This window comes from Tachysurus vachellii, chromosome 7 (assembly GCF_030014155.1).
Source record: "Tachysurus vachellii isolate PV-2020 chromosome 7, HZAU_Pvac_v1, whole genome shotgun sequence".
Classification (NCBI taxonomy): Eukaryota; Metazoa; Chordata; class Actinopteri; order Siluriformes; family Bagridae; genus Tachysurus; species Tachysurus vachellii.
In genome coordinates, this window is record NC_083466.1 from 17,758,372 (window position 1) to 17,781,612 (window position 23,241).

A 23,241-nucleotide genomic window follows, 5' to 3' on the forward strand; every position below is an offset into this window, starting at 1 on the left:
AAAAAGCTCTTTTTTTTTTCTTTTTTTTTTCATTTGGCATGTTAATATGTTGCTCAGATCTTATAATATACATCTATGCGTTAGAAATAACATACAAAAAAAACAACAACTAATAAACATCATAAAAACACCTTCAAATTGATGAGTTTACATTTTATTGACTTTTTCTTGACGAAGCAGAAATTGTACTGTGCAAACACCCTGAGAAAAATGAGCACTTACATAAAGCTTGTAACATTTAAAGAGTAATAAAAAAGGAGGAGCGTAAAGGAGAAAAACAGTGAAAACAAGGAAGAGGAAAGTGGGTGATACCTTATGAACAGTATCACCAAAACAGCTCTCATAGGGTTACAGGAATCTAACATATAGTTTTATTATTAGGTATTTTAGCAAGGCCATGATTAAACTTCTGTTTATGGATTAAAAATCTGCAAAGTAAAAATTAAGTTAAAAAGTTATTAAATAGATATTCCTGTAACTTAAAGGATTGGGCTAAATGACACTAGAAATTAGAACAACATTTCTGTTACTATTACATCATCATTATTATTATTATTATTATTATTATTATTATTATTTATTTTATTTTTTTATTTCATTTTTTGCATATACGTTTTATTTCTGTTTGTTTCCATTAATTAATTGTCTGATTTTTAACGTAATGATATTGATTTTTTTAAAAATTGTGTTTATTTTCCTGTTCCCTGTACAGTACAGCTCCTGTATCTAGAGCCTCTGTATGAGAATCGGTCACTCGCTTCCTTCTCACAGCAGACGCTCTCCCTGAGCGAGTGCGCACGCGTCAAGATGTTGCGCATGCGCCCTGCACACCGGACAGGGACGCAGGTCTTGCAGTGACAGACGGTGCTCCTCATTCCGTGTCCAGCTGCTGGACAGACTAAAGCTTTTACCGAAAATCCAGCCTTTTGTGGCTGTCACGGATTTACAGCTGGATTTGGTCCAGTATGGCGGCAGACGGATGGAAATACTGATGACAGTCCGAAAGATCGCCTCGATATGTACGATGGTGGGTTGTTGTTTTTTTTTTCTGAGCTTTGCTCTGTAGCCGTTAGCCTGCTGCTGCTGTGTGTGTGTGTGTGTGTGTGTGTGTGTGTGTGTGTGTGTGTGTGTGTGTGTGTGTGTGTGTGTGTGTGTGAGAGAGAGAGAGCGAGAGTGAGTGTAGAGTGTGGTGTGGTGTGGTGTGGTGTGGTGTGGTGTGTGTGTGTGTGTGTGTGTGTGTGTGTGTGTGTGTGTGTGAGAGAGAGAGAGTGTAGAGTGTGTGTGTGTGTGTGTGTGTGTGTGTGTGTGAGAGAGAGAGAGTGTAGAGTGTGTGTGTGTGTGTGTGTGTGTGTGTGTGTGAGAGAGAGAGAGAGAGAGAGAGAGAGAGAGAGAGAGAGAGAGAGTGTAGAGTGTGGTGTGTGTGTGTGTGTGTGTGTGTGTGTGTGTGTGTGTGTGTGTGTGTGTCCCTCCACTGCGTGTAGCCGGTGTTTGGGTTCAGCTAACAGCACAAGAAGGTAAACAGCTAGCAGGCAGAGAAACCGTGTCATCCTAGCACACGATATATCCTCAAAGTTTGCCCAGCAGTCGAGGTCTCGTCATTCAGCGCTCTTGAGATGCAATTCAGCTGAAGAGAATTTATGTTGATTTAATCATTCCGCTATTTGGAGCCTTAAATCAGTATAAAAAAATAGCGAGTTGGTTTCTCAAGCTAAAAAACTAAGCTAGTTAGCTTAGTACAGCTAGCATCTGCGCCGCGCAGGGCGTCTCCATGGCAATATTTAATCTGTCCTAACCTAAAAAAAAACAAACACAAACATATGCTTTATGAGTAAACACTTTTCGGTATATATGAGTGTTTCATTTGTTATGTTTTAAAGCTTAATTGACTTTTGCTGTGTCTCTGAGTGTTGTCCTAACTTCACGTCGACACACGGACAATCTGCACTGTAACACAAAGCAGTCAGTTTCTACGCTGTGGTGGGATTTAATTTAATTGAAGTTAAACGGCTTAACGTTAATCGTCACTGCTAGCATCAGTTCTCATGGCAGAAGTGCTAATTCAGTGTGAGTCATCTTCCTCCATCCCTCTTGTTGTTGTTGTGTTTGTGAACAGAGACAGCAGTGTCCTGCTTGTCCCTTCACTTAAACGGTTCTTTTCACTTTTCACTCTGTATGTTTAGTTACATATAACGTGATCTTTGTGTCTGTGTTTGTGTGTGTGTGTGCTGTCTGTCCTAACAGCCAAGGTCATACATTCTTAGAAATAAAACTACCAAGTCATCATTTTCCCAGTGTCACTGGGGTGGAGGAGTGTAAGTAATTTAAAAGGCTTTTTGAATCTAAAAGCTAATTTAACATACAGCTCATGCTCCTTCCCAGGACAAATGATAAATACTGAAGGTAGACAAGACGTACGTTAGATGGTAATACCTACTAAACAAGTAAAAGTACAATTTGGTACCTTTAATTCTGTGAGTGTATTGACATCTCTGATTTGTGGGATTCATTTACTCTCATAATTAGGGATGAACTGATTAGACAGTGAATCTTGCCACTTGTCTGAACCTGAAACACTGCTCTGGTTTAAGATCTTTTCTGTTTGGGTAACTAACGTGTTTAGTGCCTTAAATGTATATTAAGTTCAATAAGTTGTACAATTTGGCACAAATTCACTTTGCTGTAGAAGATTTACACAGACGTCTGCTTGTCAGTAGCGATTCAGGATCAGCTATTAGCTGATACTCACAGCTCTTATTACTGGTATAAAGTGACAATAGTAAGAATAAAAATGGTCCATTATTATAACAAACTAATCTGTTTTACCATCTGCACAAACCGTGTTCCTGACCTCAGGGTGAGACTCCACACAGTGTCACACAGGCACTTTTAATTTTTTAACACACTCAGGCTATACTTTAGATGGCCAGAGCCATTACTTCCTTTTAGACATAAAGAGCAGTGCTGGGCTGCCTGCAGGTGCTTTGTTAGTACAAAACACGCGTTTCCGAGTGCTTGGGCATCCTGTTAATGTCGAAGCTTCCTCCAACAGGATGTTTCTGTTCGTTTTAAAAGGACAGATTTTTTTGGTAGTAACTTATGACAGTGAGCGTAAGAGCCTGAGATAATAACCCTTGTGGATTTATTTTTCAGGGCGCCAATGCCTCAGCTTTGGAGAAGGAGATTGGACCAGAACAGTTCCCCGTAAATGAACACTACTTTGGTCTGGTTAATGTAAGTTACCTCTGTTTTTTTGTCACTGAGTAAGTTAACCATAAAGCTTTGCTAAGTATATCACTGACATCTGCAAATCTGGTGTGTGTCTGTGGTCCATATTAGTCACTTCTCCTTAAAAAACCACCTGTTCTTATCAGAAAACCTAGCAGTTTATCTGGTTGTTAAAGCCTCCTGCTTTAAAATTAACAACAGAGTATACATAAGATTGACTTTACAAGCTTTTATCGGACTCTGTATTTTTAATTCATCTTCTTTGGCTTTTCTTCTCTCTTCCCATGGGTCTTTTTTTGCAGTTTGGCAACACCTGCTACTGTAACTCAGTGCTGCAGGCTCTGTATTTCTGCCGTCCATTCCGGGAGAAAGTGCTGGCCTACAAGGTGCAACCACGGCGTAAAGAGAGCCTGCTCACCTGCCTGGCTGATCTTTTCAACAGCATCGCTACTCAGAAGAAAAAAGTGGGAGTCATCCCTCCTAAGAAGTTCATCTCACGCCTGAGGAAGGAAAACGGTACCACAAAAATGTTTTTAAGAGTGATATTTCTGACCAGACCATGTGTTCAGCCCTCAGCACGAAGCTGCTGCAGTGCAAGGGTGAAGCCACTAAGAACAAACCAATTGATTTAAAGTTAATCCGATCTGCTTTTTCACTGAGGAGTCTGTTTGAGGTTGTCTTTCATTGTCTTGAGCATGGCTTCAGCAGGGACTGGATTAATCACAGTGACGTCTTTATTTTATTGAGCCATGATGCAAGCATTAGGTTCATTATGGAATGGTTTCTTCTTCCTGTCTTATCAGCTGTTTGGTTAATTATATTGTTTATTCTGCTATTATTTATGTATCTGACAGAAAGGCTCAGTGGTGGCTCATCGTTAATGACAGGAGGAAAAATCCACACCGTGATTAAATTAAACTGAGTCACTAGATAGCAGTGCAAATAACATTGTGGACGTTACATATGTACTGACATGACTCAGTACTCAGTTTGTATGGATATTATTAGCCATGCTCTGAAATTATGGCTTGTGCTCTTCATCTCTGTTGAGTTTTAACAAATTAAGCTGCAGTCTGAGAGATCAAACAATGCGAAGTCATCTTTAGTGACATAAAAAGAAATCAACTAAACACTAATCACTAAAGTGATATTTTACCTGATTAACTTAAACCTTGAGCACAATTACAGTAATGTGGATAATGGAGAAAAAATATATATTGTTTTATTTTTTTTAACCTGGATACCTGATTAAACGTTTCATTATAGGGGTTTGTTGGCAAATCATATAATTGTCACATCACATTTCTCTCACACATTACTGCGTTAAAATTAACATGTCACTCTTCTATATGTATCTTTCCTGTGTCAGAGTTGTTTGACAACTACATGCAACAAGATGCTCACGAGTTCCTCAACTACCTGCTCAACACCATCGCCGACCTGCTGCAGGAGGAGAAGAGCCAAGAGCGGCAGCAGAACGGCAAGGTGGTTCAAAATGGAGGAGGAGGAGGAGGAGGTGGAAGTGGGAGCAACACTGGAGAGGCAGAATCGGCCGAGAAGAACCAGCAGACATGGGTGCATGAGATCTTCCAGGGCACACTGACCAACGAGACGCGCTGCCTCAACTGTGAAGCGGTGAGCTGAAGAGAACGAGCTGTCTAACAGACATCTGTCTACTTCCTGCTCCTGGGCTAGTTTACATTTTGGGAGTGTAATTGTTTCCTTGACAATTCTATATATATTTTTTATATATTAGCCATTGTTTGACCTTTTATAATGCACCTAGGGCAGCCCTCACTTTCTGTGGAAGTCCTAAAGAGGATGGAATAGATGAGGCTTATAGGACACGAGTCATCCATGCTTATAAACATTTCAATCCATATTTGTATTTCATCTTACACCTAGATCCTAACGATGACTAAAGTCATTGTTTGATGACTATTCAGACAAATCTGTTCATGAATGGAAATCTGAAATGTTAAGAATGGTTCCTTTCCTTGTCACCCCCCAGGTTAGCAGTAAAGACGAGGATTTCTTGGATCTCTCTGTGGATGTGGAGCAGAACACATCCATCACACACTGTCTCAGGTAAATCCATACCTAGGGACTGGGTTAAAGATATATCTGCTCATGAGTAACATGTCCAGACTTTCATTTCTTAATTCACAAAGCACTTTAATGCTATTTACAGCATACTCTGGTAGCTAGCTAATGGTAGCTAGCTACTACTAACAAATGTAGTGGGTAAAAAATAGCCACACGTCTTTACAAATTTCCTTGCATGGGAATAAATTGTACAGCAATATGATAATTCTTATAGTTTATTTATAGGATGACACAAACTCTGAATCTGGCGCATGAGCTCATACCTCAGGTATGCATAGCCTTCTCAAGTGATATGGCAAGAAGAATAATATTTGAATATATATATATATATTTGACTGTATGTTGTATATTGTCATTGCTTTTATTATAAATGATGTAAAAATGAAATCAAAATGTTTTGGTTCTAATGTTGACTTTGTTAGCAAAGTCTTTGCACTTGTCCACATTGTGTTTCCAGAAGTTAAGATGACATTATTGCAGTATTAATTTTGCCACATCATCCTTGATGTGCCTTGGCTCATGACTGTCACTGCATTGCCATGAGAATAAAGAGCCGTCATTGTTCAGTGGGTGTAAAGCAGTGGTCATTATTAATCTAACAGGTGTGAAATGTCTCCCTTTTGCAGGGGCTTCAGTAACACAGAGACATTATGCAGCGAATACAAGTACTACTGTGAGCAGTGTCGGAGTAAGCAGGAGGCACAGAAACGGTACTTTTTGATGTGTATACAGATACAGGCTTTAATAGGCTTCATAACTCAGCAGTAGCAGTGTAGCAGCTGGACACAGTGACTTGTGGCTTGTGTGTGTTGTGTCTCAGCATTCAGATAAAAGCAACCTTAGATTGGAAGAAGAGCTCACTTTTCTGTTTTGTCACCTTTCCTTTTCACTTCAGGATGCGTGTGAAGAAATTACCCATGATCCTCGCCCTGCACCTAAAGCGCTTTAAGTATATGGACCAGCTGCATCGCTATACCAAACTGTCCTACCGTGTGGTCTTCCCTCTGGAGCTGAGGCTCTTCAATACCTCCGGTGATGCCACCAACCCCGACCGTCTCTATGACCTTGTGGCTGTGGTGGTGCACTGTGGGAGGTAGGTGTTTATTTAAGACCAATAGAACACCCATCACCGCCATTAAAAACTGCCTGAAATCAGTGTGCTTGGTAGAATTATGGCTTTGCTCGTACTAGCTAACTGCTTTTTATTTCCTTGTTCTGTTTCAGTGGGCCAAATCGTGGTCATTACATCACTATAGTGAAAAGTCATGGTTTCTGGTTGCTGTTTGATGATGATATTGTAGAGGTAAGACTGAATACATGCTGATCTGTTTATAGTAGTCTATTTTCTACTTGTAAGTTTTTTTTATTAAAATAAATAAATAAGAATAATACCATGTCATGCCTAGCACTGGTCGGGACTACTGTGTCTTTCAGTCAACTTTCAGTCTGGTCCCGAGTTGTTTGTAATTTATAAATGATTGATTTATAAGTCAGGGTGCTGAAATGTCTCTTTTCTTTTTGTTCTTATTGGCACAAAAGTGTGTACCTCTTGCAGTGAAAAGCAATCATTATGCAGGTGAAGGGATTTAGAGACACACCATCTGTTATTTGTATTCTTGTGATTACTCTGCAATTGTTTAGTCTCATGATTTAGCAAAACCACATCATTACCGTAGACCAAAGTGTAGACGTAGACAGGATTTCCTACGGAACACGATGCTGCATGTGCATCTTGGAAGGAATGTCAGGGCTAGACTGCAGGTTGAGCCTGAAGGACAGCTCTATGAAGTCTTGGTATCAAACACAAGCAGAAGTACAAGAGTGGTGTGTTGTGTACGCAGGAGGTAAAAATATTGAGGGTGACGAGTCATACGGCTGCTCAGCGCTCATAACGGATTAGTGAGGCTCCAGAGTGCATTAGAAGAAGAAGACAGATTAGCATTTTTTTCTCCCCACTGTGGGGCATCTTTCCAACAGACTGAGAGCTGGATGTGAATTTTCCACAGTGTACACTGCCGCCAGTCTGCTGGGATTCCTTTCAGATCTTCTTTATTTCCCTGAAGCTCATACTGCTGGTAGACTTCAGTCTGCCAGTTTCCGCTCTTTTACTTCTTTTCATTCCTGCTTGTTTGTGCTTTTATTTTGTTGTGAAACTTTTATTTTTTGAAACTGTTTATCTCTTGACATAAAACGGTTTGAAAGGCTGTTCACAGCAACGTTTGTGTCTTTCTTGTTGTGTGTAGAAAATAGATGCCCAGGCGATAGAAGAGTTCTACGGGCTGACGTCTGACATTTCCAAAAACTCTGAGTCAGGCTACATTCTCTTTTACCAGTCCAGAGACTGAGCCTTTGGCAGCGTGCGAATGGGACCGCTTTGGCTTTATGAAAGTCAGGCTGAGGCAGAAGGCGGGGCTTGGGCAACGGAAGTCCCCACTTCAGACCCTCTCAGACGAGCCCCGAGTCATCCAGGTGAGCCTTTGCTCTGGAGCAGCCAGCAATCAGAAGGCAGGAGCAGTTGATTCCAGAGCGATGTGAGTGGCACAGTCATCTCCATACAGGCATAATGGAAGTCTGGAGGTTTTCAGTCATCAGTCATCCCACAGACACACACACTCCTTCAGTCAGCACAGAAAATAAATAACTCTTGATGGCATATGGAAAAGGTTACGGTTTATGTAAAACCAGTGATATCGGATTCTGACGTTTTGGCATTCATTTTTCTGCATGACACTTTGCTTTATGCTTTGTCACGGAGGTGTGTACTGTAAAAGCTAACGCTGTTTTGGCGCAGAAAAGTTTATGATAAAAGTAATCACCTGTAAACATTTTGGTCGGAGACCCTCTGTCTTTCACTAGACCTTCATCCGCTGTGAAAACACACCTCACTCTGTGCCCACTAGGTATCCGGCTATGTAGAGTCAAGAGATCATATTATATGTTGCAATAATATGATGCACCTCAGCTGTAGCTCGGTGACCTGGTTTGGCTGGTTTAGAATTGTATTATTTAAAAAATTTTTTATTCTCTTTGAAATGACATAAGCAATCATTTACTAGATGCTATTTGGGGGAAAAAAGCCTGCGGGTTGCCAGCACTGTTTAGCTGAGAGGATGTTGGGTACGGGCGCAGTGCCGCTTCTATGGTTTAGTAATAAGATTGTTTGGAGTTTAGTGTTTGGGATGGAGCCATTTACTTTCAGACCAGCGAATGCAGTGTTTTGAATGTCACACAGTGCACACTTGGTGGAACACACACACTACGGCAGTGTGCACTTTGTAGAATAGAACAGAAAACCTGGATTTAATAACAGCACACTTGGGTACAAAGGCATCACTTGATTATTTTTTGCTATTGCAGAAAGTTCCGTGTTGACGATTCAGTTGAGCGAGAGACTTTTTGTTTCACAAGAGATCCAGCCCTCACATTTAAAGACCTGGATAATTCATGACTTTAAATGAGTAGCTAGAATCTCATACTCATTATCTCCAAGCGCTTTTGTTTCCTTCTCTTTGTACTCTGTAAATGTTTAACTGGATATATGTGGAGAAAGGAAGTGGAGCAAAGAACTGCAGGGTTTTGTTTTTTTTTTTTCGGTTTTTTTTTTTGGTTGGTCGTTGGTGTGACCACACAAGTTTCCCAGACCAGCCCAACTAAATTTGCTGAAAATGCAAAAGTGAAGAGTTATGGGTTGCCAGAAGAGCTAAATTCCCCGCAACCATCCCTGTCTGGATTTCACAAACTCACTGAAGTGCAAACAGCATAGGCATGTGACAGTATGAGCTGTTTTTAAATGCTCCTGTGCATTTGCAGTAATCCCAGTCTGAGATCACTGGAGCAGAGATACGATTGGTAAATATAACCCCTGATTGTTGTGGAGGTTCATTTTCCCTTTTCTTTCCAGCTTTGCTAGTAAACATGTCCAATCACTGACATTAAGTGGGTGTGAGAAGTGAGTGTTATCTCATTCTGCTGGTTCCCAGCTGATTAATAGGCTCTGTGAGCTGACCTGTGGCTTACTGTACAAACACGTCTACAGGAACATGCACATGCCAGATATTTTATTTTAAATGTTGGTAATCTTCCACTGAATGAGACACAAATGCCCTCATTGCAACCTTATAGCTTAACAGCATGTTTTCATTTACTTCAGCAGCCCATCGTTTTGTTCATCCAGACCCCTCACCAACACGCTAGTATCAGCTCAGTGTGTGTTTGCACTGAGATATGGCCAACAGGAGAATTTTAATCAACACACGTGTTTCTCAAATGCTTCTCATTTCTTCTTATCTGTAAAGGTTTTAAACTGCTGCTGACAAATTTCCACAAATCATATAGAAATCTGTATTCCAGCTCTTATAATGCTCGTATAACATGTTATAAATGGGTAATAAGTACAGGAATGTTGATGCCACACTTTAAAGGAATATCTTAGTGTTTTTCAAAGCCGGTTTCTATCACGTGTGTGCGATTGCCGTGGAAATAAATAAAAACCAGACCTGTTTAATGAAACTTATTTCTACTGGAAGTCCAAGGGAAAAAGTTCTTAGTTCTTATCTGTAGTAAATACACACGTGCTCCATATCGTGGAAGACTGGGCTGAAAAACACTGCGATTGACACGATGTAAGGTGAAATGTCGTCTTTATAACATTTTATACTTCTTTTATAGCAGCCTTAATTGAGCTATTAACATTAAACCCACAATAAACAGATACAATACTTAAAGTAAACAGAGTAACGGAAAGATGTCTGAAAGTTGTTTTTTTTTTGTGAATTTCATAATTTCTATCAAATTCTAGGTTTATATTTTCTTCTATATGTTTTGTTAATTATTCTTTCATACAAAATGCAACTGGTGATGATTGATTAAAAAGGTCAGTTAATTTTTAGCTGCATCCCAGTGATCATTTTGTTTAAAGACACATCTGCACTGATCAAAGTAAATGAATGTTGATTATTTTGCATTTAAAGCCAGTTTGCAGATGTCAGTGTAACGCAGCACTGAAGTCCGCTGAGTCATGTGATCACCCACCTCTCCAAACCACTGCCTGTCAATGTTGCACTTTTGACAATATACAGATTGTAAAAGAAGGAGCTGTGAAGTGTATGGAGTAAATAAAAAAAGATGGTGTTGGTTCTCAATAAAAGCAACATAAAAAAAATCTACTGCCCTGAAGTGCGAGTGTTGTATTGGAGATTAATGAACAGTTTGAGTTTTTCTCAAAAAATGTTGGTTAACCATGTTTACACCACTGATAAATAATTATTTTTATTGATATATTGTCAGTACAGTATGTTGTGCCTTCAGATGATTTAACAGCATGATACTTTTATTGATGTGTAGATAAAGACGTAACAGAAGTTTTATTGGGTTATGCACCTTGTACATTCTCTTTACATTGTAGAGAGAGAGAGCGAGTAAGAGAGAGCTAGAGATTGAGAGGGAGAGTGAGTGAGAGATGGTGAGAGAGGGAGGGAGAGCGAGCGGGAGGTAGTGAGGGAGAGAGAGAGAGAGAGAGAGAGAGGAAGATAAAGAGAGGGGGCGAGGAAGAGCATGAGAGAGGGGGATCAAGCGAGAGAGGGGGAGTGAGAGGGCAAGAGAGTATTTTTAAGTAACGTCTGCCTCCTTGTGGTTTAGTGTGTTAACTTTTGGTTGTCATCTCTGCTGATCGTCACTCCACTCTTACTCAAAAATTCTCCCAAAGTCAAAAAACAAAAACAAAATTGAATTGTGGAAAAATGCTTATATGATCTCTAAAAAAAGTTCACCTTGCCACTGTTTCCCGCTCAACTTTTTGCACATTGATTCTGGTCTCTGAAGAAGTTTAGGAGAGAAGGCCTTCTGGATCATCTGTAAGGAAACAGTGCAACAGCATCCATTTGGTCATCCGGTTCATATACAAAAAAAAAAAACATTCACTGGCCAGAAATTCTGATTATACTTTTATTTGTAAGCATTGTTCATAGTGGTACACAAGTCTATAAAGGAGATTAAGCAGCTGCCTTGGCCAGAAGACCACAGAGATTCTGAAAGGAGGAGGAGGAGGAGGAAAGTGGAATGTAGGCATGGGATAGGAAAAACCTTACTTTCAAAAGGTAGAGCAGAAAAATTAAACTGCAATGTTGTACTGATGTTAATTCCATTGACAAGCATAATTAGCAAAATCCAAATGCGGCCCACTTTCGATTAAACCTGTGAATAATCTACATGTAAATATTTGCACTGAGTTCATAACTTTACAACATCATACCTCATTTGATTTCTAGTATGATTACAGCATGATTAGAATATAAGTATATTGTTAACAAGGAAATTAACGCTTGTATTCACTGACAGTATTTTAACGGACTGACTTAATATTTGTGTAAAAACCTATGAGATGTTTGTGCCTGAATTCTGGCACAAAAAAGGTTTATAATCAGGTTAAAATCATGTTTTTCTGTGTCTAGAATATTTCGACAACTTAAAAATACTATGACTGTAATTCACCAATATCTTACATTAGCTATCTTAACATAATTAAATAACAGAGATCATGTGTAAAATGAGCACGGCACTAAAAAGTCTGGATAATGACGTGAACGTTTAAAACCTCACAGAATGAAAGCCACAGTTTGACACATTGTTCTGTAGTAAAATGGACATGAGCCTAAACAATTCAAATCAAAATGTCGGTGATGTTTCCGTGTCCTTAATCGGAATAAGATCTTTCACAAGCTCTTAATACACTGAATCAGACACCTTAATTCAGAAGTGTTGAGTCTGTGACTAAATAATAAAAGGGTAAAATTCATCTTGGCACTTGATGTTCTTTGGAGAACTCAGCTCTGTGGAACTTATTTCCTTCTGGATCTGTTCAATATATTTTGAACTAAAAAAAAAAACAATTCTGCACAGAATGAATGCATGAAGTCTTGTACGTATATATCCTTGTTTAAGGCCAATGAACATTTTGATATATACGCTTACACTATACGGTCTCCATGGTAACGGCCCTCCGTGGTATAGCCAACATTGCAGTGGAATTCCTCGTTTCAGAGCTCTGTGGTCATCCAATTTTGATCAAAAACTGATCCCACATTTATACTTTCTACACGTTTCCTTTTAGAGTTTCAATATTTCTGGTAAACTGCCTTCATTTCTCTCCTGGAGTTTGTAATATCGCTTTATATGAACATGCACTGCATGGAACCCTCAAAACAAAGGGAGCAGGAAGATTAGTAAAGATATAAAAATATATCATAGCTACAAGGTGTTTTATTATAAGGTGTGTTTCTGTGGAAGGGGAGTATTTAAGTCTCTAGGAAGCAGGTAAAGAAGTTCACACACACTATGCGCACTACACTAGGACACAAGGGGTCATACTACAGTCTCTGAGCCCGACACCTTGCCAGTGAAAAAGTCCCAGAAGTTGCTTGGCTGCTTGCTGTCTTCTGAAGTGGAGGATGCGTTGGAGCCATGTCGCACCCACACACTCCTTTCTTTCGAGCTCTGAGGGTGAGAGGTGTCTTTCTGCGGCTGGTGACTGAAGTGTACACCCTCGACTGGACTGGACAGACCCGTGCCCCCCTGCAGCTCTCGCTCTTCAGGCTGCAGCAGGGTAGAGGGCTGGACGAGGCTCAGCAGGTTGTGATGGGAATGGAACTGTCGCATCTTGCCTATGGATTTGGAAGGAGTGTCTGATGTGCCTAAAGCAATACACACAAAACACAAGCACTATCTTTTTCATTCATTATCATTTTGGGTAAAAAAAAAAAAAAAGCAACCTTTTTAACATTGAACTATATATGTACTCGACTCACTCTAACGAACATAATAAAACTATAAAAATTGTTCATGCGCCTGACTCCAGATCCACCAGGACCCTGACCAGGAGAGAGTGGTTAATGAAGATAACGAAAATGGTAAGTTTGATAACTATGTGGACAGACAATCGAGAGTATACAGTAGAAATGGGATTGCAGATGGCTTTTCACACTTGAAATAGTTAACCCTGGGTTATAGAAAACTCTGGGTAAACAGAACCATGGATTATATAGTTTCACATTTCACACTTCTCATACTTTACCTGGAGTTAACAATTAATCACTACGTCCAGGTTTTCATGTGATATGAAGCACAGGCTGCTAAGCATTTAGTAATAAGGTTGTAACACACTATCATTTAACCACATGTAAAATTCATGCTAAAATTCATGCAAACTCTGCTTCGGAGGAGAGATTTATAACCCCTTGTAAAAAGATGTGCTAACTCTGCCTCTGAATTATCACTGTGAAATGTTAAAGGTGATGTTAAGCACAGAGACAAAAGCTTTCAATTTAATTGTAGAACCAGCAGTGACCGAGACTCACATTTGCTGTTGGTGGTGACACGTAGTGCGTTGAAAAAAATCTCGCTGTTCAGACTACTTCCAGCAGCCGTGTCTTTGAACAAAGGGGACACAGGCTCGATAGGTGACATGTCATCACTGGACTGACCAACTGAGTCCAGAGACGTCTGAGTGTCCCTGCGTAGTCCCAAGTCTGACTCCATCGCCACACTGCTCCCACTGTCACACGGTGAGACAGGTGTATTCAGAAACTATTACCTAAACATTATTCATTTTCAAGATTCAATACATCAACTGAACTGTTGAGATTTTTCACAGGAAATTCAGCAATGGCTATAAAGAATTTTCGGAAAACAGCTTTTGAAGGTAAAAATATGAATTTCAGAGAATCGTTGAAGTGTTTCTTTGATCCAGTTCCATCACCTGAGTTTCCTGCGTAGCAGGTAGTCGATGACATCTGGATCAGTCTGAATGAGACTCATAAGCACCTCCTGCTGGAGCTCTGCTGAAACCTGCAGCCAGCCATCATGTTAGAATACTGACTCAGAATCACATCATATAACTTCATATGATTGTTATGCTGTGCATATGATTATTGAGACAGGATGCAGATTCTATAACACTCATCTCTCTTCATGAGTCTCAAGCTCTCTCTCTCTCTCTCTCTCTCTCTCTCTCTCTCTCTCTCTCTCAAGTCGTCAAGTCAAGTCAAGACAAGAAGCTTATATTGTCATTTCAACCATATACAGTATAGCTGTTGCAGTACACAGTGAAATTAGACATTTCTCCAGGACCCTGGTCCTACATAAAACAAAGACTAAGGACTAAGGACTACCCCCCCCCCCCCTCTCTCTCACTCACCATGAAGAGATATTTGTAGTGTTGGATTAAGAGCAGGGTAACTGAGATAATGGCAGCACTGTCCTCGATGCCCATTGCCTCAGGCTTCAGATCTTTTTCTGATCCCTTTTCCTTCTGCAGCAGGTTTGGCCCAAAAATAACAGCCAAGTTACCTGCTGTCATCTTATTACCTGGGATCTGAAAAGTAAAGTAAAGAGAAGAGAACGTGAAATGTACAGCAAGGACATGTAAACCTGCACTGTTAAATGTATACTTCCTACTGTCTGGGTTTTATAGACATGGAAACAATGTGGTGCGATTCTGAAACCTTCATAAGAAAATAATGGAAACAAACAAAAAAAATTAGTTTGTTGAAAATCTGATCTAAAACATACTTTTCATATGATGCCACATGTATAACATTAATAAACTGCCACATTTTTGGAACTTGGAAATTTTACTGAAACATCACATTCAGTAAAAATGTTCAAACGTCATAACTATAATGCTGGAATTGCCCAAGGGTTATTTTAATGATAGTTGCAGTACTACAGAGATCAAGTTGTTGAAGAGCATTCAGAGCCAGAACGAGGGAGAGGGAGAGAGAGGGAGAGAGAGAGAGAGAGAGAGAGAGAGAGAGAGAGAGAGAGAGAGAGAGAGAGAGAGAGAGAGAGAGCTACCTCCTGCTGGTCAGGGCTGACAGAGTCATGAGCGTGATCCTGAACTGTGTGTAATAAACTCAGCAGCCTCAGCAGAGTGTCACAGTTACATGGAGGCAACAGATACAACAGCTGCTGCAGGTACATCAGCTGATCAGCACCCCACAAATCTGTAACATGCATGAATAGGCCATTTTTATATATATATTCAAGCTCACTTAACTGAGTGTAGATCTGTGAGTGTGTGTGTGTGTGTGTGTGTGTGTGTGTGTGTATTTGCATGCTTACTGTTAGCATGCAGAAATGCACAGTACAGCTCTCTGGGCAGCAAAGGGTCAGGCATGTCCCTCAGGAACTCCTTCAATAGTGCTGCCACATCATGAACACTGTGTTCATCATCCAGTGTAACATCTGTTCCACTGTCAAAGCCCTCACGCAGCTGAGACCAACACACACACGGTACAAATGAACACAAAGGCACAAATGAACAGTAAACCACACAAACCTTCATATATAAATTTAGAGTTATTATTCTACGCCCTCTTGAGACTCTTTTCCTGTCTTCTACTAGATGAAGACTACAAAGCACTTCTATATGTAAGAGAATGATTTATTATGTGCTTTATAATGTACACACACACATTTACTACAGAGAGCCTTTAAGAAATAACACGAGGAAAATATTTAATGGGCTGCACAGACTGAATATATAAATACAACGGGAAATAGAACATATACTGCATAGCAAAATGTATCTGATGGATAAAGCATAAATCTTGGTTGAAAAGGAGACTGCATGCTTTAGCCTAAACTGACACTAGATGGTAGTGTGAGCTGAGACTCACTTGGCGAACTCTCTTTTTGGAGCTTCCAACTCGGAAAATCCCCACCGTCTGCAACCCTGATGGGGAAAGAAGGCGGCGACATAAAAAGCACACACTCTGTTTACTCAGATTCAGTGTAACTCTTCTTGAAACATTTATTACAATCACACATTTATTGCTACTCACTCACAACAAGCCTTAAAATTCCTCAGTGTCCTCTAAAAATACAGCAGTGACATTTAGCAAGGTACATAACAGATATGAAGTGCTTAGTAATATATTACTAGTTAAAGATTTCAAGCTGTAAAAATATGATTATTAAAAATGACATTAAATAAATACAAATATTGTATTTGATTGATTAATTGATTTTGTTATTCAATTTTGTTATTTGAGACACTGAGCAGTTAAGAGATAAGGGCCTCAGTCAAGGACCTTCAGTGGCAGGTAAAGAAATTTGTAGTCCAAAGCCTTAACTAATAAGCCATTACTGCTCGAGTTACAAATAACTTTGATTGGATTGTATGGTTCTCCTTTTTAATTTGGTTTAAAACCAGTTACTTATAAAAACAGCAGATAATGATTTTCTATTGTGCAGTCTGATGGCAGCTGATACAGGCTCAGTGTACTGTAAAACATTGATTTCAGCATGTTGTAGGTGTTTGTGGGTTTAGTCCTGATGATTAAGAGCCTGTTCGTGTCCTGCAGTCCTCACCGTATGTGTGTATGTGCTGGCAGCAGCGTTCCATGACACGTGGCACCTGTCTGTAAATGGGATTCAGGCTCAGTTTGGTCTGAGTGCGGCCCGCTGGTGTCTTCTTGATATCCAATTCATTAGGATGAGAGAGCTGCAGTGCCTCAAGCAGCCTGGACTGACTTTCCACCAAGTCTGATATAGAGTCCACTGACAATCCTCCCTAGGAAAAGATGTGGGAGAAATAAAAAAAAAAGAGAAGAGTTCATTTTGTGCGGACTTTTTATCCCAAAAGTTAAAGAGATGCAGAGAAAAAAGAGAGAGAGAGAGAGAGAGAGAGAGAGAAAGGCATGCACATGTGACATTTCAGCTGATTTCATCCAACTGTTTCTCATTTGTGTAGTAAGAATGATAAATGATACACAGATTAACAAAAACAGAGTGAAATTCTCTCCTCTGTTTAATAGTTCACATTAATCCAAGATGTTGAGTCCTGAGCAACTTAATGAGATCCTTCATTCCTCTTGCTTTTGTGGCCCTTGTCTATTATAAGAATTTGACTCGGTTGTATTTGACTCAGGTAAATTTGACTCGGTTGTATTTGACTCATCTCAATTTGACTTGTTTGAAAATTTACTCAGCTCAATTTGAATCGCTTGAATTCGACTCAGCTCAATTTGACTCAGTTGCATTTGACTCAGATAAATCTGAACAAAGACAAGAACACATATAACTCAGGAAACATTTACTAACACAGAAAGCACACGTATAGAAATGGTTACTCTTACACTGTACGTAGAAAAGGATATTGCAGAGGGTGGAAAGAGCTGCACAGATATATACTGCACAGAATAGTTTTTGCAAAAACACAGTTTTGACAGTGACACAATCAGCATGTTTATGATTTTGTGTTAAAGAATTTTCTGTATTGTAAATTATTACAGCTGCTTCATGGTCAAAAGACTGTCACTCTATTTTGGCTGTACATAACAAAGCTTTCACTCCACAAGTGGCTGTCTGAGTGAAAAGGCAATGGAAAATACATTAGCATGCAATTACTGCAGATCCTTTTTTAGTCATGAAAAAGTTCAAATGCTGGAATGTAAACACATTTTCAGTGGGGCAATTTAGTTACTCATCCAGTAGATCAGCCATTCAGTAACTCATCACTGGTGCAGCAGTTTCTCTTTTACACCACTAGTCCACAGAGGTGGGCTTTTGTAATTTGGCTCAGTGGAAAGACAGATACAGATCTTTCATGCTGTGCAGCAGCCACCCAGAGAGAGGCAGTCTCCATTCCCACTGAGCCACAGGCAATGCACAGGAACTGGTGCTATTTTCACTCCACAGCAGTGCAGTGATATACACGATTATCAAATTAATAGAGTGAATTCATGTGAATTCATTTTATGTTTTATGCTATAGCACTGTTCTGAATCTGATTGGCCAACAGCATTCAAATCATTTTTTGTAACAGAAACTCTGACAGGAGTTATGGCTACAAGGCAAATTGAAAAGTTTACAAATGCACTTGTTCTGATAAATTTACAGGGAACTTTTACAGCAGATTCTGGACAGACAGTCTGACAGGAAAAGCTGTGAACTTTAGGTTTTCATAAATATGAGCGGGCTCTAGAGTTTGTCTGTAACATGGCAAGCTGCATTTCCTTGTCTTTGGTACTTGGAAGAAAAAAAGAAAGCCTGGTGAGGGAACTTATTTCATAGACACCATTAAGTGTAACTATAACTGGAAACCACATGATTACTACGTTATAAAAAAGGAATTGTTTCCAATGCCATAAGTCATCAGGTACCATTGCCATAGTCAGATCTGCAAACTACCTCAATACGTTTCAGCAACCCAAAAGTTCAGCTGCGGTCTGAATATCTTTAGTTATGGTATGTGATTTATAAATAATACAAATCAAATAGTCAGTAGTGATTATATTATCTTTATCCGCTTCATATTACCTTTCTTCTATCACATTATTCAGCTGTGTTTCACCTGCTCCCCCAAGTGTTATTCCTTAAAATATAATTCAGCACTCAAAGCATTTCTGAAGTTCCCATGTATATCTACACAAGAGATTACAATGTAGATCAGCTTTCTTCTTCATCTGATAAAAAGGAGAAGGCTCTCTGCCACTTGAAATAATCAAGTCTAAAGCTTAATAAAGCAAATGCTGATAAGGAAAACTTAAACAGCTTTAGCAGTTTAACCTCTGCACCAAACCAAATCCTCCAGCACTATGCAGTACATTATTCCACAAAGCAGCCATTACAAAGCAAACAAGCACATGCTGGCACACAGACATGTTTTTGGTTACACTCACTCACTCACTCATATTCTACCGCTTATCCGAACTACCTCGGGTCACGGGGAGCCTGTGCCTATCTCAGGCGTCATCGGGCACCAAGGCAGGATACACCCTGGATGGAGTGCCAACCCATCGCAGGGCACACACACACTCTCATTCACTCACACACTCGCACACTACGGACAATTTTCCAGAGATGCCAATCAACCTACTATGCATGTCTTTGGACCGGGGGAGGAAACCGGAGTACCCGGAGGAAACCCCTGAGGCACGGGGAGAACGTGCACATGCACTTGTGTGTGTGGAGAACTCCACACACACAAGGCGGAGGTGGGAATCAAACCCCCAACCCTGGAGGTGTGAGGCAAACGTGCTAACCACTAAGCCACGTGCCCCCGTTTTTGGTTACAGATATGTAAAAATAATCTTAATCCCAGTCACACAGTGTGTATGCTGTAAATTTATTTTGTCTATAGTCTCTTGCTTGTCTTTTAGTTTCCAGTCATCTAAAATTGTTTTGAAACATATTTAGGCTTCAGAGAGAGAGAAGTATTGTGACATTTACTCAGTGGTCCACTATGGACTGAATTTCACAAACATTTCATTTTTAAATGAAAGCAGTTGCCTGAGCTAATCAGCAAATCAATGAGATCAGTTTTCAGAATCCAAATCAGACTCAGAACCAGAATTACAGTTAGACTCAGACCTGTGCTTTTGTGGCCCTGTACACTTGTCTAAAGTAAGGATTTGTCTTGGTTGAATTTGACTCAGTTGAATTTGTCTCGGTTGAATTTGACTCAGTTGAATATGACTCAGTTGAATATGACTCAGCTGTGTCTTTGATTATACTGTATAGAATGACATAGGGCTCATTACATAGAAATGGGTACGTACATTAAAAGGTTTCTTCATTCAAACAAGAATCGTTCTTTTCTTAAGAAAGATACTATTTAAGCAATTCTTTAAACAAGAAGTTACTACTGAATAAGTGTTGAGTACTGAATAAGTACTGAATGATATATGGACAGAATAAGGCAAAATATTTTGTTTATTTTTGCTTCTCCAGCAGAAATAGATCCTAAAGAAGCAAGGCTCATTTAAGAGCTTTATAAAAAGGTTTTAGGTGAAATTGGTGTCTTTATTTCCTGTGCTTTTACGTCTGAGAAGCTTTCATATTTTAAGGCAAAAGTAATATTCATGAAAATAGTATTGTTCACCTTGTATGCTGATGATTTCCCTAACTTTAATGCAGTAAATGATTCGAACAAGAAAGTGGAATTTTATGTGATGGACACAGATGAGTCGAGTGATACACACACACTGAAATGTCTCAGTGAGGTTATAGGACATACTGTATATGCACCGTTGCATTATTGCACAGCCAATCAAATTAGTAGACCAGAACCAATTGTTGTACAAAAATGTGCATTATGCCAACAGTGTTTTGATGCACTACATACAGTATATTTTATAAAAAATGTATTTATAAAATAAATATTATTTTATATTTATTTTATAATATTTTATATTAGCACACATTCAGTTTACAATTACAATTTTTAAAATTGAGTGATGCAAAAAATAAAACTTTTTTAGGACAAGCTACAAATTGTTCATCAATCTACAGTTGTTTTATTTGACCAATATACTACGTGAACTTGTGAATTCATGGTTGGAACATAAAGTTGTGAGAATCTTTTATAATTGCTGCACCTTCTAAAACTCTGTAACCCAAAAAAGTCTACGTTCTAAATTCTAAATAAGATTATAGTAGTATTTGTTTTATTTCAATCAGCACATTTTCATTTATTTGTATTGCATTTATTTGTATTGTATTTATACCATTGACCAGACATTTTGCTGTTTGGTCATGGAATTAGATAATTAAAACATTAAAGATGACTTTTTTAGCTGGTTTTAGCTTTTGTCTCCACATGATAACTTAAAAACACAGAACATATGTTTAAGCTCTACCTTGGAAGTTAAGAGTTAAATCGAATGCTATATAATAAAATTCTCGGCTAATGTTTTAGATTTATGCAAAAAAAATACTTTTATACAGTTGTCTCAATGGACATGATCCCTTGTGGTAATTTGCTAAGAAAAAAATACAGTGCTAATAAAATTAACTCATGTTCACATTTACTATTGACCACAAGCTCTAATTTAATGAATGCTGATGTGTTGAATACCACAAGAGAAGAGAAGGCCTTTCATATGGAAAGTCAGTGAATGCAACCCCAGTGGACAAATAAATGTGTTCCTGTTTCTCAGTCTAAGCTCAAAAGTCATCTAGAAAAGTAAATATATGTATGTGAAAACGCTCTAGACATGATGACTTTGAGGAATATAAGGGACCGTGGTTACAATGGTCAAATAAAAATTGCTTACTAAAATGAAAGTTTGGGTTCACTGAGAATCTTCAAATTCAAGAGCAAGATGTCATAGCACTGTTCTATCCTCTTACCCTTCTGTGGCTGCGAGAGCTGTTGTCCAAGAACGTTGGTGAAAGCGGCTTGTTGTGGAGCTCCAGCAGTGATGAGGATGCATCGCTGGAGGTTGAGGCTCTGCTGACCAGGGGCCGGTTTCCATTCTGATGCCGTTTTTCAGCACGGAAGTGCATGACGCTAGCCTCCAACTCCAGACAATCCCGACGGCTCTCCTTCAGAGCGTCCTGTCGCTGTTTATAGGCCCGATCGTTAGCGATCACCTGAGATAGAGGAATCCCAAACGCCTTGGGGGCTGTTTCTGAGGGCAGGGAATGTTGAGGACCAAAATAAATATTAGATTTCTGTTTTACAAAGCTTGTAACATTACACAACCCTCTGGTCAGATTTCAGCTGGACTAATTGTACTGTATTATCATTGTTAGTATACTTTAATAATCGCATAATTTTGTTGGAGAAATTCAATCTATGGCTAATAAACTGATATATGGAGTTTGATTGATCCTTGAATATCAGTATTATAAAACCATTTATTTGCATTTTGTTCTTGGCACCAGCAGTAATTTGATTAAATATTGTTTTTTAATTTGAGTCTTATGCTACTATAAGAATTCAAACTGTAGCTGGATCACCTCCTAAATAAGAACATCTTATGAAATTCAAGTCCATTAATAAACATTTTTTAATCTGAAAACAAGGTTACTGGCAGCACAGTACTGTATCTCGTGTATAATGCAAAGTGATAGGAAGGGAGTTTATAAAAGTTATTAATTAAGCACAATTTAGCCCAGAATACAGCTTTGAAAAGTTTAAAAAGAATTCTCAAAATGCTGATCACACAATAATGTTCACACAAGGCTGTGTGTTACAGTGCTTCAATAAGGAAATGCATAGACTTCCAGAGTGAGGTGGAGGGTCACAGGAAGTCGATATGATGCCTGATACAACAGCAAAGAAATGCTGGCTGACTCAGTGGCGTGTCATACTGTTGAAATGCATCTCAAACAGGAAAAAGTTTCATCTGGTTCAGTCTCTGGGCACAGAGATACCGCTCTGCTAGTCTTCAGTCCATCCCATCAAGCCCACAATGCCCTTACTGAGAACAACGGATATGCTGCCCACTCTCTCTGCTTCCTTATTAAGCCACCACAGTTACACCACATACTTAATACTGAACTCTGAATTGAGTCAAATGCACAAAAATACACTGAATTTATGTGAAGCTATAAATCTACACTAAAGAAAACGTCTTTAATCATTTAGCCTTTTGTAGCTTTAATACCACAAATGCAGATATAATATTCGTAACTCTAGTATTCTGATATTATTACACTAAGTAGTTGACAGACACATCTTAATTGTATTACTACAAATAGAAACTCAACACACACACTGAGAACTCTGCTTCCAAATCTGACAATCCTCTAATGACGGCACGAGGCACTTTTAGCCCGAGGCACACGTCATGGAAACAGCAGATTTTGATGCAATCCAGCGTCAGTGTTTACCTGGGTGTCCCTACTAGCCATCTGTAGGTAAGCCTATTAAAGAAATTTTGGTTTGTTCTGTTTACACCAATAGGAACTTGGCAGTGATTCTAATGAAATGTGTAATCTATTACACATTTTTTGTGTCTGGTCTTAATTTGTGTATTTATTATTAAAACCTTCAAATCAATTTATGTGTCTTGTATTGGTTCTGCACAAATGTTCCCATTGTAATAAAATCAATATAATATGATATTGAATCCATCTTATTAAATAGTTTTTATAAATGTTCTTTTTTCACATTTAAGCCTC

General features: G+C 39.1%; 2 protein-coding genes across 4 annotated transcripts in view; one reads left to right on the forward strand and one right to left on the reverse strand.

Annotated features, from left to right (window-relative positions):
• Positions 1-789: 789 nt before the first annotated feature.
• Positions 790-10,496, forward strand: usp12b (ubiquitin specific peptidase 12b). Its single transcript, XM_060874696.1, has 9 exons — positions 790-1,027; positions 3,151-3,231; positions 3,528-3,741; positions 4,595-4,860; positions 5,237-5,313; positions 5,958-6,041; positions 6,227-6,424; positions 6,556-6,634; positions 7,575-10,496. The coding sequence occupies exons 1-9, from the start codon at positions 980-982 to the stop codon at positions 7,674-7,676; spliced, it is 1,149 nt and encodes a 382-aa protein (XP_060730679.1). The 5' UTR covers positions 790-979; the 3' UTR covers positions 7,677-10,496.
• A 77-nt stretch (positions 10,497-10,573) lies between these two features.
• Positions 10,574-23,241, reverse strand: part of arhgap36 (Rho GTPase activating protein 36) — a 36,896-nt gene continuing 24,228 nt past the window's right edge. For all 3 annotated transcript variants that reach the window (XM_060874697.1, XM_060874699.1, XM_060874698.1), the window contains exons 4-13: positions 21,463-21,743; positions 16,699-16,900; positions 16,005-16,060; positions 15,448-15,598; positions 15,181-15,329; positions 14,522-14,698; positions 14,084-14,172; positions 13,683-13,879; positions 12,718-13,019; positions 10,574-11,181 (exon numbers count right to left, since the gene is read on the reverse strand). In XM_060874697.1, coding sequence (XP_060730680.1) covers positions 11,074-11,181; positions 12,718-13,019; positions 13,683-13,879; positions 14,084-14,172; positions 14,522-14,698; positions 15,181-15,329; positions 15,448-15,598; positions 16,005-16,060; positions 16,699-16,900; positions 21,463-21,743 — 1,712 coding nt within the window. In that variant the 3' untranslated portion in view covers positions 10,574-11,073. The remainder of the gene's footprint in view (positions 11,182-12,717; positions 13,020-13,682; positions 13,880-14,083; positions 14,173-14,521; positions 14,699-15,180; positions 15,330-15,447; positions 15,599-16,004; positions 16,061-16,698; positions 16,901-21,462; positions 21,744-23,241) is intronic.

What these genes read in the sequence shown, in the direction of transcription:
- usp12b (XM_060874696.1), top strand. Translation starts at nt 980, where the DNA reads ATGGAAATACTGATGACAGTCCGAAAGATCGCCTCGATATGTACGATG. An exon ending in TCCATCACACACTGTCTCAG is followed by an intron (nt 5,314 to 5,957) that starts GTAAATCCATAC and finishes TCCCTTTTGCAG; the next exon opens with GGGCTTCAGTAACACAGAGA. An exon ending in AAGCAGGAGGCACAGAAACG is followed by an intron (nt 6,042 to 6,226) that starts GTACTTTTTGAT and finishes TTTTCACTTCAG; the next exon opens with GATGCGTGTGAAGAAATTAC.